Below are 15,590 nucleotides of genomic sequence, written 5' to 3'. Positions count from 1 at the left end.
TCTGCACTCTCTCTAAATCCTCCACGTCCTTCTGGTAGTGCGGCAACCAGAACTGGACGCAGTACTCCAAATGTGGCCTAACCAGCGTTCTATACAGCTGCATCATCAGACTCCAGCTTTTATACTCTATACCCCATCCTATAAAGGCAAGCATACCATATGCCTTCTTCACCACCTTCTCCACCTGTGTTGCCACCTTCAAGGATTTGTGGACTTGCACACCTAGGTCCCTCTGTGTTTCTATACTCTTGATGGCTCTGCCATTTATTGTATAACTCCTCCCTACATTATTTCTTCCAAAATGCGTCACTTTGCATTTATCTGGATTAAATTCCATCTGCCACCTCTCCACCCAATTTTCCAGCCTATCTATACCTTGCTGTATTGCCCGACAATGCTCATCGCTATCCGCAAGTCCAGCCATCTTCGTGTCATCCGCAAACTTGCTGATAACACCAGTTACACCTTCTTCCAAATCATTTATATATATCACAAATAGCAGAGATCCCAGTACAGAGCCCTGCGGAACTCCACTGGTCACAGACCTCCAGCTGGAAAAAGAGCCTTCGACCGCTACCCTCCGTCTCCTATGGCCAAGCCAGTTCTCCACCCATCTAGCCACTTCTCCTTGTATCCCATGAGTCTTAACCTTCTTAACCAAACTGCCATGTGGGACTTTGTCAAATGCCTTACTGAACTCCATATAGATGACATCCACGGCCCTTCCTTAGTCAACTGTTTTTGTCACTTCCTCAAAAAACTCCACCAAATTTGTACGGCACGACCTCCCTCTTACAAAACCATGCTGTCTGTCACTAATGAGATTGTTCCGTTCTAAATGCACATACATCCTGTCTCTAAGAATCCTCTCCAACAACTTCCCTACCACGGACGTCAAGCTCACCGGCCTATAATTACCCGGGTTATCCCTGCTACTCTTCTTAAACAGGACCACATTCGCTATCCTCCAATCCTCAGGGCCCTCACCTGAGTCCAAAGAAGCGACAAAGATTTCCATCAGAGGCCCAGGAATTTCATCTCTCGTCTCCCTGAGCAGTCTAGGATAGATGCCATCAGGCCCTGGGGCTTTGTCAGTTTTAATGTTCCCTAAAAAACCTAACACTTCCTCCCTTGTAATGGAGATTTTCTCTAACGGGTCAACACCTCCTTCCGAGACACTCCCGGTCAACAAGTCCCTCTCCTTCGTGAATACCGATGCAAAGTATTCATTTAGGATCTCCCCTATTCCCTTGGATTCTAAGCATAATTCCCCTCCTTTGTCCTGGAGGAGTCCAATTTTCTCCCTGACAACTCTTCTGTTCCTAACGTATGAATAGAATGCCTTAAGATTCTCCTTAATCCTGCCTGCCAAGAACATCTCGTGACCTCTTTTTGCCCTTCTAACTCCCCGTTTGAGTTCTTTCCTACTCTGTATTCCTCCAGAGCTCCATCTGTTTTCAGTTGCCTGGACTTAACGTACATCTCTCTCTTCATTTTAATTAGATCATCAATTTCCTTGGTTATCCACAGCTCTCGAATCCTACCGTTCCTTTTTACAGGCACATGCCTATCCTGCAGCCTTATCAATTGTTCCTTAAAAGACCCCCACATGCCAGATGTGGACTTGCCCTCAAACATCGTCTCCCAATCAACGTCCACCAATTCTTGCCTAATCCAGCTATAGTTAGCCTTCCCCCAATTTAGCACCCTGCCCGTAGGACAGCACTCATCCTTGTCCATTACTATCCTAAAGTTAAGAGTTGTGGTCACTATTTGCCACATGTTCCCCTACCGAAACTTTGACGACCTGACCGGGCTCATTTCCCAGAACTAGGTCCAGTATAGCCCCCTCTCTAGTCAGGCTATCTACATACTGTTCCAAAGAACCTTCCAGTACGCATTTTACAAATTCCTCCCCGTCCGGAACCCCAGCTCTAAGCACTTTCCAGTCTATACCAGGGAAATTAAAGTCCCCACTACAACTACCCTATTTTTTCTGCACCTATCCAGAATCTCCTGACATATCCTTTCCTCCACTTCCCGTGGACTGTTGGGTGGTTCAGGATGTTTAGACAAGATAGGAAAGAAAGAAAAAGAGGTGGTGTGATGCTATTGGCTAGGGAGAGCTGGATAAACATAGAAAAACTACAGCACAAACAGGCCCTTCGGCCCACAAGTTTTGCCGAACACATCCCTACCTTCCAGACCTACCTATAACCCTCCATCCTATTACGCTCCATGTACTCATCCAGGAGTCTCTTAAAAGACCCTATTGAGTTCGCCTCCACCACCACTGACGGCAGCCGATTCCACCCGCCCACCACCCTCTGAAAAACTTACCCCTAACATCTCCCCTGTACCTACCCCCCAGCACCCTAAACCTGTGTCCTCTCGTAGCAGCCATTTCCACCCTGGGAAAAAGCCTCCGAGAGTCCACCTGATCTATGCCTCTCAACATCTTATACACCTCTATTAGGTCTCCTCTCATCCTTCGTCTCTCCAAGGAGAAAAGACCGAGCTCCCTCAGCCTATCCTCATAAGGCATGCCACTCAATCCAGGCAACATCCTTGTAAATCTCCTCTGCACCCTGAAGGACATTTCCTAGAGGGTTCAAGGACAGAATCAATTTGGCTGGAGCCAAAGGATAAAAAGGATGCAATTTTATTGCTTATGTAGTTGACAGGCATCCAGCTAGTGGGAAGAATGGGGAGGAACAAATCTGCAGGAGAATTACAGATGCAATGTAGTTATAATGGGGGATTTTAATTGCCCGAATGTAGATTGGGACAGTGGTAGTGTAAAGGATGGATTGTGGTCAGGAGAATTTTTTACAGCAGTATGTATCTTGTCCAACAAGAAAGGATGCAGTGTTGGATCTGCTTCTTGGAAATGAGGTGAGCCAAGTAGATCAAGTGTCAGTGGGGAAACATTAAGGATAAGTGATAATTGTATCATCAATTTATGATGGCAGGAGAAAAAGAATGGACAATCCAGAGTACGAATAATTATTGGGGGAGAACTGAATAGAGCTGGGCCAGATAGACCGGCACCAAAGGTCGGTGGGAAAAACAGTAACTCAATCAAAAAAGTAATGCTTGGGCACAGTCAAGGTATATTCCCTCAAAAGGCAAAGGTAGGGCAAGCAAATCCAGAACTCTTGGATGAAAAAGGAGATAGAAATTAAGATAAGGAATTTGAAAAATGCACCCATGACAGATAGAAAATATAATTGAGAGCCTAGATGGTGGTTCAGAGGGGAGGTGAAGAAGCATGTTAGAGTCTTTTATAGACCTCCTAAAAGTTCTAGAGAGGTTGAGGAAAGGATTGCGGAGTCAATCCTGCTTAGGAGTGAAAGTAATAGGGCAATTGTTATGGGGGATTTTAACTTGACTAATATTGACTGGAATTGTTATAGCTCTAGCTCGTTAGAGGGGTCAGTTTTTGTTCAAAGCGTGCAGGAAGGTTTTTTGACTCAGTATGTAGACAGGCCAACTAGAGGTGAGGCTATATTGGATCTGGTGCTGGGAAATGAGCCAGACCAGGTGCTAGACTTGGAAGTTGGTGTGCATTTTGGTGATAGTGACCACAATTCGGTTACGTTCACCTTCGTGATGGAAAGGGATAGGCATGAACCTCGGGCCAGTGGTTTTAGCTGGGGGAAGGGTAATTATGAGGCTATTAGGAGAGAATTAGGAAACATAGGTTGGACTAGGAGATTACAGGGACTGGGAACGTCCGACATGTGGAGTTTTTTCAAGGAGCAGCTACTGCGAGTCTGTGATAGGTATGTCCCTGTCAGGCAAGGAGGAATTGGTAGGGCTAGGGAACCGTGGTGCACCAAAAAAGTTTCTTTGTTGGTTAAAAAGAAAAAGGAGGCTTATGTTCGGATGAGACGTGAGCACTCGGGTAGTGCACTAGAAAGCTTTAGATTGGCTAAGAGGGAGTTGAAGAGCGAGCTTAGAAGGGCTAAAAGGGGACATGAGAAGACTTTGGCGGATAGGGTTAAAGAGAATCCTAAGGCGTTCTATAGGTATGTCAAGAACAGAAGGTTGGTTAGGGCAAGTTTAGGGCCAGTTATAGATGGCAGAGGGAAGTTATGTGTGGAACCGGAGGAGATTGGTGAAGCATTGAACCAATATTTCTCTTCGGTGTTCACGCAAGGGGACATGAATATAGCTGAGGAGGACACTGGGTTGCAAGGGAGTAGAATAGACAGTATTACAGTTGATAAGGAGGATGTGCAGGATATTCTGGAGGGTCTGAAAATAGATAAATCCCCTGGTCCGGATGGGATTTATCCAAGGATTCTCTGGGAGGCAAGAGAAGTGATTGCAGAGCCTCTGGCTCTGATCTTCAGGTCGTCGTTGGCCTCTGGTATAGTACCAGAAGATTGGAGGTTAGCGAATGTTGTCCCATTGTTTAAGAAGGGGAACAGAGACTTCCCCGGGAATTATAGACCGGTGAGTCTCACTTCTGTTGTCGGCAAGATGTTGGAAAAAATTATAAGGGATAGGATTTATAGTTATTTGGAGAGTAATGAATTGATAGGTGATAGTCAGCATGGTTTTGTGGCAGGTAGGTCGTGCCTTACTAACCTTATTGAGTTTTTTGAGAAAGTGACCAAGGAGGTGGATGGGGGCAAGGCAGTGGACGTGGTATATATGGATTTTAGTAAGGCGTTTGATAAGGTTCACCATGGTAGGCTTCTGCAGAAAATGCAGATGTATGGGATTGGGGGTGATCTAGGAAATTGGATCAGGAATTGGCTAGCGGATAGGAAACAGAGGGTGGTGGTTGATAGTAAATATTCATCATGGAGTGCGGTTACAAGTGGTGTACCTCAGGGATCTGTTTTGGGGCCACTGCTGTTTGTAATATTTATTAATGATCTGGATGAGGGTATAGTTGGGTGGATTAGCAAATTTGCTGATGACACCAAAGTCGGTGGTGTGGTAGACAGTGAGGAAGGGTGTCGTAGTTTGCAGGAAGACTTAGACAGGTTGCAAAGTTGGGCCGAGAGGTGGCGGATGGAGTTTAATGCGGAGAAGTGTGAGGTAATTCACTTTGGTAGGAATAACAGATGTGTTGAGTATAGGGCTAACGGGAGGACTTTGAATAGTGTGGAGGAGCAGAGGGATCTAGGTGTATGTGTGCATAGATCCCTGAAAGTTGGGAATCAAGTAGATAAGGTTGTTAAGAAGGCATATGGTGTCTTGGCGTTTATTGGTAGGGGGATTGAATTTAGGAGTCGTAGCGTTATGTTGCAACTGTACACAACTCTGGTGCGGCCGCACTTGGAGTACTGTGTGCAGTTCTGGTCCCCACATTACAGGAAGGATGTGGAGGCTTTGGAGAGGGTGCAGAGGAGGTTTACCAGGATGTTGCCTGGTATGGAGGGGAGATCCTATGAGGAGAGGCTGAGGGATTTGGGATTGTTTTCGCTGGAAAGGCGGCGGCTAAGAGGGGATCTTATTGAAACATATAAGATGATTAGAGGTTTAGATAGGGTGGATAGTGATAGCCTTTTTCCTCTGATGGAGAAATCCAGCACGAGGGGGCATGGCTTTAAATTGAGGGGGGGTAGTTATAGAACCGATGTCAGGGGTAGGTTCTTTACCCAGAGGGTGGTGAGGGATTGGAATGCCCTGCCAGCATCAGTAGTAAATGCGCCTAGTTTGAGGGCGTTTAAGAGATCCGTAGATAGGTTCATGGACGAAAAGAAATTGGTTTAGGTTGGAGGGTCACAGTTTTTTTTTAACTGGTCGGTGCAACGTCGTGGGCCGAAGGGCCTGTTCTGCGCTGTAGTGTTCTATGTTCTATGTTCTAGAAGTGAAGAGCAATGGTAAAATGAGGAGTAGGGCCAGTTAGGAATCTAAATGGGAATTTATAATGGAGGCAGGAAGCATGGCTGAGGTACCAAATGGATATTTTGCATCCCTCTTTTCCAAGGAGGTAGATGCTATCTGGGCCATAGTGGCAGAGGTGGAAACTCATTAGAAAGGTTCAAAATTGATTAGGAGAAAGTGATGGATAGACTGTCAGCACTTAAAGTTGACAAGGCACCAATACCAAATGAGATACTTCAAAGAATATTGAAGGAAGAGGGAGTGGAAATTGCAGGGCACCTGGACATAATCTTTCAGCCTTCCTTAGATTCAGGGAAGGTGTCAGAAGACAGGAGAATTGCAAATATTGTACCCTTGTTCAAAAAAAGGATAAGCCCAGCAATTAGTGTGGTGGGTAGCTTCTCTAAACAATTATTTGGGATAGAATTAGTAGTCTCGTGGAAAAACTGCAGGTTGATTAAGAGCCAGCATTGATTTCAAAAGGGAAAATAGTGTTTAACTAACTTGGAGTTTTTTGAAGAGGTAACAGAGGGATGATGAGGGTAATACTGTTGCTGTAGTGCACATAGATTTTCAAAAGGCATTTGATACAGTGCCACAACAGACTTGAGAAAAATGATAGCTGATGGAATAAAAGGGACAGTAGCAGCATGGATACAAAATTGGCTGGAGGAAGATTTGTAGTCATGTTCCCCAGAGGTTGATAATGGAACCCTTGCTTTTACTGATATACGAGTGATCTAGATCTTGATGTGCAGGGGACAATTTCAAAGTTTGTGGATGACAAAATCTGGAAACATTGTAAACTGTGAGGACAGCATAAAGCTTTAAAAGGACAGACAAGTTGGCCAGATGAAGTTCAATACATAGAAGTGTGAGGTGATGCATTTTGGTAGGAGGCACGTGGAGATGTTGTAAAATAATACACTAAAATAGGATGAAAAATAAAAATATATAGTATCCTGGGCTTTATTAGTAACAGCACAGTACTAGAAAGGAGCTCACGATGAACTTACATAGGCACTTTTTAAACCTCAGAATATTGTGTATAGTTCTGGGCACTATTGTATAGTAACAATGTGAACACATTATAGGAGGTTTACAAGAATGAGCCCAATGACAAGAAACATTAGTTATGACAATTGATTGGAAAGGTTGAGACTGTTCTTGAAGATAAGGTGGCTAAGAGATTTGATAGAGATTAACAAAATCATGAGCAGCTGGGCAGAGTAGATAGCTGTTCCCACTCAAAAAGGATCAAGAACAAGATGGCACAGATTTAAAGTAATTGGCAAAAGAAGCAAATGTGATGTGACAAGAAACCTCTTCACAGTGAGTGGTTTGGGCCTGGAATGCACTGCCTGGATGTCTAATGGAGGCAGGTTCAATAATTATTTGAATAGAAACAATGTACAAGGGCAATGGGAAAAGGCAGGAGAATGGCACTTAGTCATAATGATCATTTGCAGAGGCAGTGCAAACACAATGGGCCAAATGGCCTCCTTCTGCACCATAACAATTCTGTGAACAATATTTTGTTTTGGTTTACTTATATTAACTTTGTTTGGCTTTAACTTAAACCATACAATTGTTGATAAACTTTCTTGATACAACTAATAGTTAACATAGTTTGAGTTGCAATAAATCTTACTTAAAGTATCTTTTCTCATGTGCACTGAATTCCCATGAACCTAATTCCTCCCAGTCACTCGCACTCTGTCTTGTCATGTGCCTTCCTACCATATGATGTGAAAAGCCTGCCTTTTATATAGACTCTCCAGTGAGTCATGGTCGAGTTTTGCTTCCTGCTCCAGTAATTAACACCAATTGAACCAACTACTTTCAGCTGATTGACAGATAACTGCACGCAGTTTCCTGTTTATCATGGTAGTCTAATTTACTTAAAGATTGTTGGAGATTGACTCTTGGCTATATAAAAACTGAAAAAGGTTTACCAGAACTTACCACGTGAACCTATTTCACTCTTCAAGCATAGTCTCTTGTCTCCTCTTACTACAGCAGGTGTGAACTTGTTGGCAGATGGTATGACTCAACCAGTGTGGTGTCTGTACTGGTCTCTCTATTCCCTTTCAAATAAACAGAATGGTGGCTATCCATTGGGAAATCAATTGTGCTACTATTGATGATACCAAAGAATGACAAGACTGTGTTGTGGTCACACCTACCAGTATTTTTGAGGACAGAGAACTCTGATTGTTGAGGATGAAGTTTTTTCCCTTTTGCTGGTTCTCTCACCACCTGTCACAGACCCAGTTAGGCAGATATGTCCTTCAGGACTCATCAAGCTTGGTTGGTAGTGTTGATACCAATTCACTCTTGGTAACAGGCATTGATGTCGAGAGTGAATTCTGTGCCCTTGCTACCCTCAGCGCTTCTTCCAAGAACTGTTCAATATGACAAAGTGCTAACTGGTGAGAGAGGTCGATTGGTGACAAACAGCAAGAGATTTCTTTGCCATGAGACCTCATGGAGCCGGGAGTCAATGTTGAGGACTCCTGGGGCAACTCCATCCCGGCTGAATACCACTGCCGCTACTTATGGTGGGTCTGTCCTGCCAGTGTGACAGAACATACTCGGGGATGGTGATGAAGGTGATTGGGACATTGGTTGAATGATATGATTCTGTGAGTGTGACTGGCTGTTGGACTGTTCTTCAAATTTACCCTCATAATGTTTGGGAGGAGGACTTTACAGGGCTGCCTGGGCAGTGTTTGTTACATGCCTAGGCTGATGCCACATGATCCTGTTTTATTTTTTGACTTCTCTGTAGTGGTTTGATGCAACCAAGCAACTTGCCAAACAATATTAGTGTTAAAAATCACCCACATTGTTGTGTGTCTGGAGTCCACATTCGTCAGATTAGGCAGGATGATAGATTTCCTTTCCTGAAGGACAATAGTGAACCAGATAGGTGTTTACTATAATCTGCTAGTTTCTTGCTCATGGGACTAATTTTTTATTCCAAGTTAAATTTACTTTAATTTAAATTTCCCTAATGGTCATAGTGGAATTCCTAATCATGTCTCCCGAATATTTATCCACCCTCTAGATTACTTGGGCATTGCTACGCAACCGTTCCTCTTAGATATGCTCACCTTAAGTTCATTCATTAGGTGTAACCTACTGGAAAATCTAAGTTGTAATAGAGCTCTCACCTCCTGATATTCAAATAGTATCAAACTCAGACTGCAATTAACAAAAATCCAGGCAGGTATATCCAAAGTTCAAATAAAATGAACAGTACTGAATACTGAAATAAACACAGAAAATGCTGAAAAGAACATATATATGTTCTACTACATCTAATAACAAAAGGGAGATGTTTGTGTGGTACTTCTCATTAGAATGGAGGTTTCAAATGCAGAGTTGGGGATCTGGAGCTTTTTGGTTCATTCTGGGCTGGTATCTGTGACCTACTCTGGAAGAAAGTTCCAATACAATTCAGACTAGTCCTGAGAATAGCAATTTTAGAATTAACTGATATTTCCTGAATTACAGCTTCGCATATGGGACAAAAATGTCATACAAAATCCCATACTTTACAAATGGTAGAATGCTTTTCTACATTTCCAATCAATCATTCAAAAACATCCAGCACATTCAGACAGAACAAAAGCAAAATACTGTGGATGCAGGAAATTGGAAACAAGTACCTGAGGAAAATTTGGTAAACATAGAACATTACAGCGCAGTACAGGCCCTTCGGCCCTCTATGTTGCGCCGACCAGTGAAACCAATCTAAAGCCCATCTAACTTACACTATTCCAATATCATCCATATGTTTATCCAATGACCATTTAAATGCCCTTAATGTTGGCGAGTCCACTACTGCTGCAGGCAGGGCATTCCACGCCCTTACTACTCTCTGAGTGAAGAACCTACCTCTGACATCTATCCTATATCTAAAGGATGTTGTGGGATATATTTCCTTGATACCAGATGAATTGCAGTTACCCTGTACATTCTGTATCTTCAAACATGGACTGTGGTCATACGGAAGCATCCTGAAATTTTATTGTTAAAAATAGACACTAACAAGACTTTAAGGTGACTGTTACAAATTCAACACAGCCCACCTCAAAATTTCAAAATGTTCCTAATTGAATGATCCTAGGCCTCTCCCTTGAATGGACATAGAATCATATCATAGAATCCCTACAGTGCAGAAGGAGGCCATTTGGCCCATCGAGTCTGCACCGACCACAATCCCACCCAGGCCCTATCCCCGCTTAGTTACTCTGCTAATCCCTCTAACCTATCACATCCCAGGACACTAAGGGTTAATTTAACATGTCCAATCAACCTAACCCACACATCTTTGGACTGTGGGAGGAAACCGGAGCACCCGGAGGAAACCCACGCAAACACGGGAGAACGTGCAAACTCCACACAGACAGTGACCCAAGCCGGGAATCGAACCCAGGTCCCTGGAGCTGTGAGGCAACAGTGCTAACCACTGTGCTACCGTGCCGCCCCTAATACCCAGATGAACCTCTCTGTGGGATTCACACCTGCCATTGTTAATGGTTTACTCCAAACTCAAAATCTTACAGATTACATATCTCCAAGTTTGAAATTTAACAAATGGGGACCTACAGAAAATGAGTTAACCACAAGTGGGTGTGAATTGCTGTCATCTATCTCCATTGTGTAGCAATGACTCTTGGCATTAAACCACTCTAGACAGACAATAGTAGTTGAATCTATGACTGAAACTAGTTTCTGATACTAAAACCTTTTGTTAGTCTAAGAACCAGAGCAAAACAGTCAGTCCGCAAAGAATACCATTGCAGAATATCACCTGTCAACCAAGGCAGCAACAGCAAAGTTTTTAAACTTGGAGGTCATTGTATCTTTAAAAGTCTCCCAACCCTATTCCTAATCCAAATCCAAGAAGATCTACAATTGACAAACTTTGTGAACTACTGAACATCCATCTCTTCAAGGGAGTCCTGGAATAATCCTTATATACAACTCCAGATTTTGAAATGGCTTAAACTACTCTTTTGGAGTGAAACACCTTTACAGGGCCCACAATGACTGTTTTCCTGTGCTAAGCCAAGCACATGAATCTGAACTATTTTGTTTACAACTTGTAAAAGTGCATATTCTCTTTAACTGTATCTTTCTCAAGAGTGTGTGAGTGATGAGTGACTTAGCGCTGGGTGAATGCGTGAAATAAGCCTCTATTTAAAGCCACAAAAGCTTGCTGCTGTTAAACTGTCTGTACACTTGGGGCTAAAAAAACACATATACATCTTCCTTTTTCTAAACATACACTGATTACAGTCTGTACAAGGTTCAGGGTTTTTTTACAGTTCCCTAAAGTTAATTCCCCCCTTTAAGACTCCCCCCTGGCTTCTTGCACCTGGTCCACTCAACCCTCTCACCGAGACTTCTAATCCCAGACTTACATGGGCTCCTCGGCATGGTGGGATTGTTTGTAGTCCCAGCAGGGGCTACTGCTCCCAGCTGGCATGGCTGAGACTACAGAGTTGTCAGCCACGCGATTGGTTGGCAACTCTTTAAAACAGAACAGCTTCCCGAGAAAGGGTAGAAGTCTTGTCTTGGAGCAATTAATGCTGTTTCCAGAATTAACTTATTGCAGAGCAGCCATCAGGATCATGGACAGGGTCTTTTCCAATATTTTAGCCGGCTGGGAATGGGGGACATGGCAACCCACAAAACCCAACCCAGTAAAGTAAAAAAAACATTGTTTTAAAATATGTATCCACCTAATATATTTTTCAAGCTGGTGCATAAAGATTCTTTTTATTGAGGTTCTTTTTAATGAATATAAAGGAGAGAAAAGTTCCTTCACCCTGTCTTGATGGTGACACAGGATGAAGAAAGTGGAAATGTGCATTTGTTAGCACTATGTCCCTCATTAAGCACTGCAAATGAGCCTAATGCGAAATGTAAGCTGGTTTAGGTACATTAAATCCTACGTTGTGTATTGTAGCACAATCTAATTCAGAACAAGGCCATTTTCCCAGACACATTTGTGCTTAGGTTTGGAATGTAGTGAAAAAGTGGATTAGTGAAAAAAGTGATAAATTGGCTTAAGAAGAATTAATGGATTTGTAATCTGAAAATAAGGGCATGAATTTCCAAAGCTCAGTGACCTATTTGGTCAGGAGAGCTGAATATTTGGGTTGGGACTTTGAATTTCAAGCAATTATTTATTTTGAGAAAAAACAAAAATCTATTTCAGCTGTATCTTGATGCTGCTGTATGTGAAATATTATTTATAGGCTGAAGAAACTACTTTAGTAAGGTTCTATATTTGAAGGTAAAAATATTAACGTGAAACTAACAAGTTATTGAAAGCATCTTTGCATTTACTTTGTTTAAGAGTATCAGATAATTCATCCAGTAAATAATAATGCATAATTTGTGTCAATTTTTCCACTTTCCAATTTCATTTATGAAATGGTTTTGTTACGATGTTTGTTGATCAATTTTGATTTTATTTCACTGATAGGGATTCTTAATTCTTGAAGAAATTAAAAAACCCAATGAGGATGTAAATAGCTATGAAAATGATTATTCAATCCACATAGAGGATCTCACATGCTTTTGGGACAAGGTAAAATGATTATATAATATGCAAGTAGTTTTTGCCTAAAATTTTGCTTATACCTTAAAACGTTTAATATTGACGATTTTCTTTCCTCAAGTGAGGCACGTTTGGATTGCATACAGAATGAACAAGTTTTGCTGCTAGTAAATTATTAAATGATTGAATTTATAGTAAAGAAAGCACACCATTATTTTCTTCTCAGTAAATCTTCCTAGCATATAGCTAGGAAATTAGGGAGCAGAAGGGCTAGAAATAGAGCCAGTGCAAAATACTTTTCTAATAATTAGAGATGCTGTCTCCGACCTATATTTACATAGGAACATGGGAGCAGGAATAGAGCCTTCAAGCCTGCTCCACCATTCAATCAGGTCAGGGCTGATCGGTTGTGGTCTTAATTCCACTTCACTCTCTGCCCAACCCCCACCATATTGCTTGACCCTGTTGCCGAACAAAAATTGGTCTGACTCAGCCTTGAATAAATTCAAAGATACAGCCTCCACTGTATCCTCTGGTTATCCACTTTGTCAAATCCCCTCAGGATATTATGTTTAAATAAGATCGTTCTCATTCTTCTAAACTCTAATGGGTATATGCTGAATCTTTACAACCTTTCTTCAAAAGACAACTCCTTTATCCCAGGAATGGATCCTTTCATGTGCCAGAACACCAAGATTTCTCTGTACCACCAAATTCTGCAATCTTTCTCCATTTAAGTAGTATACTGCTTTTCTATTCTTCCTTCCAAAATGGACAAGTTCACATTTATTCGCATTATACTCCATCTGCCATTTTATGCCCACTCACTTAACCTGTCTATATCTCTTTGTAGATTCTCTCCCTTGTCACAGAATCATAGAATCCCTACAGTACACAAAGAGGCCATTCGGCTCATTGAGTGGCAATCATAGAATCCTAAGTGCAGAAAGAGGCCATTGGCCCATCGAGTCTGCACCGACCCCACAATCCCACCCAGGCCCTACCCCCATATCCCTACACATTTACCTGCTAATCCCTCTAACCTACGCATCGCAGGACACTAAGGGGCAATTTTTTAGCATGGCCAATCAACCTAACCCGCACGTCTTTGGACTGTGGGAAGAAACCGGAGCACCCGGAGGAAACCCACGCAGACACGGGGAGAATGTGCAAACTCCACACAGACAGTGACCCAAGCCGAGAATCGAACCCAGGTCCCTGGAGCTGTGAAGCAGCAGTGCTAACCACTGTGCTACCGTGCCGCCCAATGGCAATGATCCCACCCAGGCCCTATCCCTGCAGCCCCACGCATTTACCCTGCCAATCCCCCTGACACCAAGGGGCAATCCAGTATGGCCAATAAACCTAACCTGCACATCTTTGGAGTGTGGGAGGAAACTGGAACACCTGGAGGAAACCCATGCAGACATAGGGAGAACATGCAAACTCCACACAGTCAACTTAATTTCCTACTTGTTTTGGCGTCATCAACAAATTTAGCTGCCATACATTGAAAGCTTGTAAATTTGAGGATCCAGCACTAATTCCTGTGACACCACACTAATACAGCTTGCCAATCTGAAGCAGCCCATTTATCCCTGTCTCTGTGAACCAATCCTTTATCCATGCTAAATATGTTTGCCCCCCCCCCGCCCCCCACCACACCATGTGATCTTGTGTAATAACTTTGAGACATACCTTATCAAATGACTTTGGGAAATCCAAGTACACCACATCTACTGGTTCCCCTTGTATGTTGTTTCATTGAAAACTCTTACAGTTAAACACGATTTCCCTTTCACAAAGCCATGTTAGCTATGCCTGATCAAATTATAATTATCTAAGTATCTTGCTATAATTTCCTTAATAATGAATTCGCAGATGTTAACTAACTAGTCGATGGTTTCCTGCTTTCTGCCTCCCTGCTTTCTTCAATTGTTACATTAGTTATTTTCCAATTTGCTGGAACCTTTCCAGAATCTTAGGAATTTTGGAAGATTATAACCAATGCACCTGCTATCTAAGCTGCCACTTCTTTTAAGACCCTAGGATGCAGACATCCGGTCCTGGCAACTTGTCAACCTTCACCTCTAACAACTTTTCTAGCATCCTTTCCCTGGTGGTGATGATTGTATTAAGTTCATCCCTCCCTTTCATCTATTGATTTTCCAGAATTTTTGGGAAGTTTTCCAAGTCCTCTGAAGACAGACAAAAATATCTGTTGAGCGGCACAGGAGGACAGTGGTTAGCATTGCTGCTTCACAGCGCCAAGGACCCGGGTTCGATTCCCGGCTTGGGTCGCTGTCTGTGTGGAGTTTGCACATTCTCCTCGTATCCATGTGGGTTTCCTCCAGGTGCTCCGGTTTCCTCCCATGTCCTTGGCGCTGTGAAGCAGCAATGCTAACCACTGTGCTACTGTGCCGCTCAACAGATATTTTTGTCTGTCTTCAGAGGACTTGGAAAACTTCCCAAAAATTCTGGAAAATCAATAGATGAAAGGGAGGGATGAACTTAATACAATCATCACCACCAGGGAAAGAATGCTAGAAAAGTTGTTAGAGGTGAAGGTTGACAAGTTGCCAGGACCGGATGTCTGCATCCTACGGTCTTAAAAGAAGTGGCAGCATAGATAGCAGGTGCATTGGTTATAATCTTCCAAAATTCCTGGTTAGGTGCATTGACCCGAACAGGTGCCGGATTGTGGCGACTAGGGGAATTCCACAGTAACTTCATTGTAGTGTTAATATAAGCTTTACTTGTGACTAATAAATAAATAAACTTTGATAAACCTTGAACACCTCTGTCATTTCTTTATTTTCCAGTGTCAATTCTCCAGACTCTATCTAGAGGACCAGCTTCAGTTAGTTTTCCTATTCAAATACTTGTAGAAACTTTTACTATTTACATTACTAGCTAGCTTTCTGCTTCTTATTATAATTTAGCCTTTCTTTGCTGTGTTTCTGTATTTACTTACCCTTTTCTCCTTCCTGAAAGGACTTGACTTTTGCTGGATGTGGTTCTTTGGGTATTGAGAGCTCTCGAATACTTCATTAATTTGCATGCTTTATCCTAAAGTCTACATGCTGGATAGGCCACTTTTGGTCACATATGGCAGAAACTGAAACAAAGAAATCTCCCACCTAGTGACCCAGAAGTCATTTAC

General features: G+C 42.6%; 1 protein-coding gene across 3 annotated transcripts in view; it reads left to right on the top strand.

Moving 5' to 3' along the window:
• Window positions 1-15,590, top strand: part of abcc4 (ATP binding cassette subfamily C member 4 (PEL blood group)) — a 370,665-nt gene that overhangs the window by 117,347 nt on the left and 237,728 nt on the right. For all 3 annotated transcript variants that reach the window (XM_078221654.1, XM_078221653.1, XM_078221655.1), the window contains one exon: window positions 12,353-12,457. In XM_078221654.1, the coding sequence (XP_078077780.1) occupies window positions 12,353-12,457 (105 nt within the window). The remainder of the gene's footprint in view (window positions 1-12,352; window positions 12,458-15,590) is intronic.

Source organism: Mustelus asterias, chromosome 10 (assembly GCF_964213995.1).
Source record: "Mustelus asterias chromosome 10, sMusAst1.hap1.1, whole genome shotgun sequence".
In the NCBI taxonomy this organism is placed as follows: Eukaryota; Metazoa; Chordata; class Chondrichthyes; order Carcharhiniformes; family Triakidae; genus Mustelus; species Mustelus asterias.
This window is presented reverse-complemented; position numbering and strand designations above follow the sequence as displayed.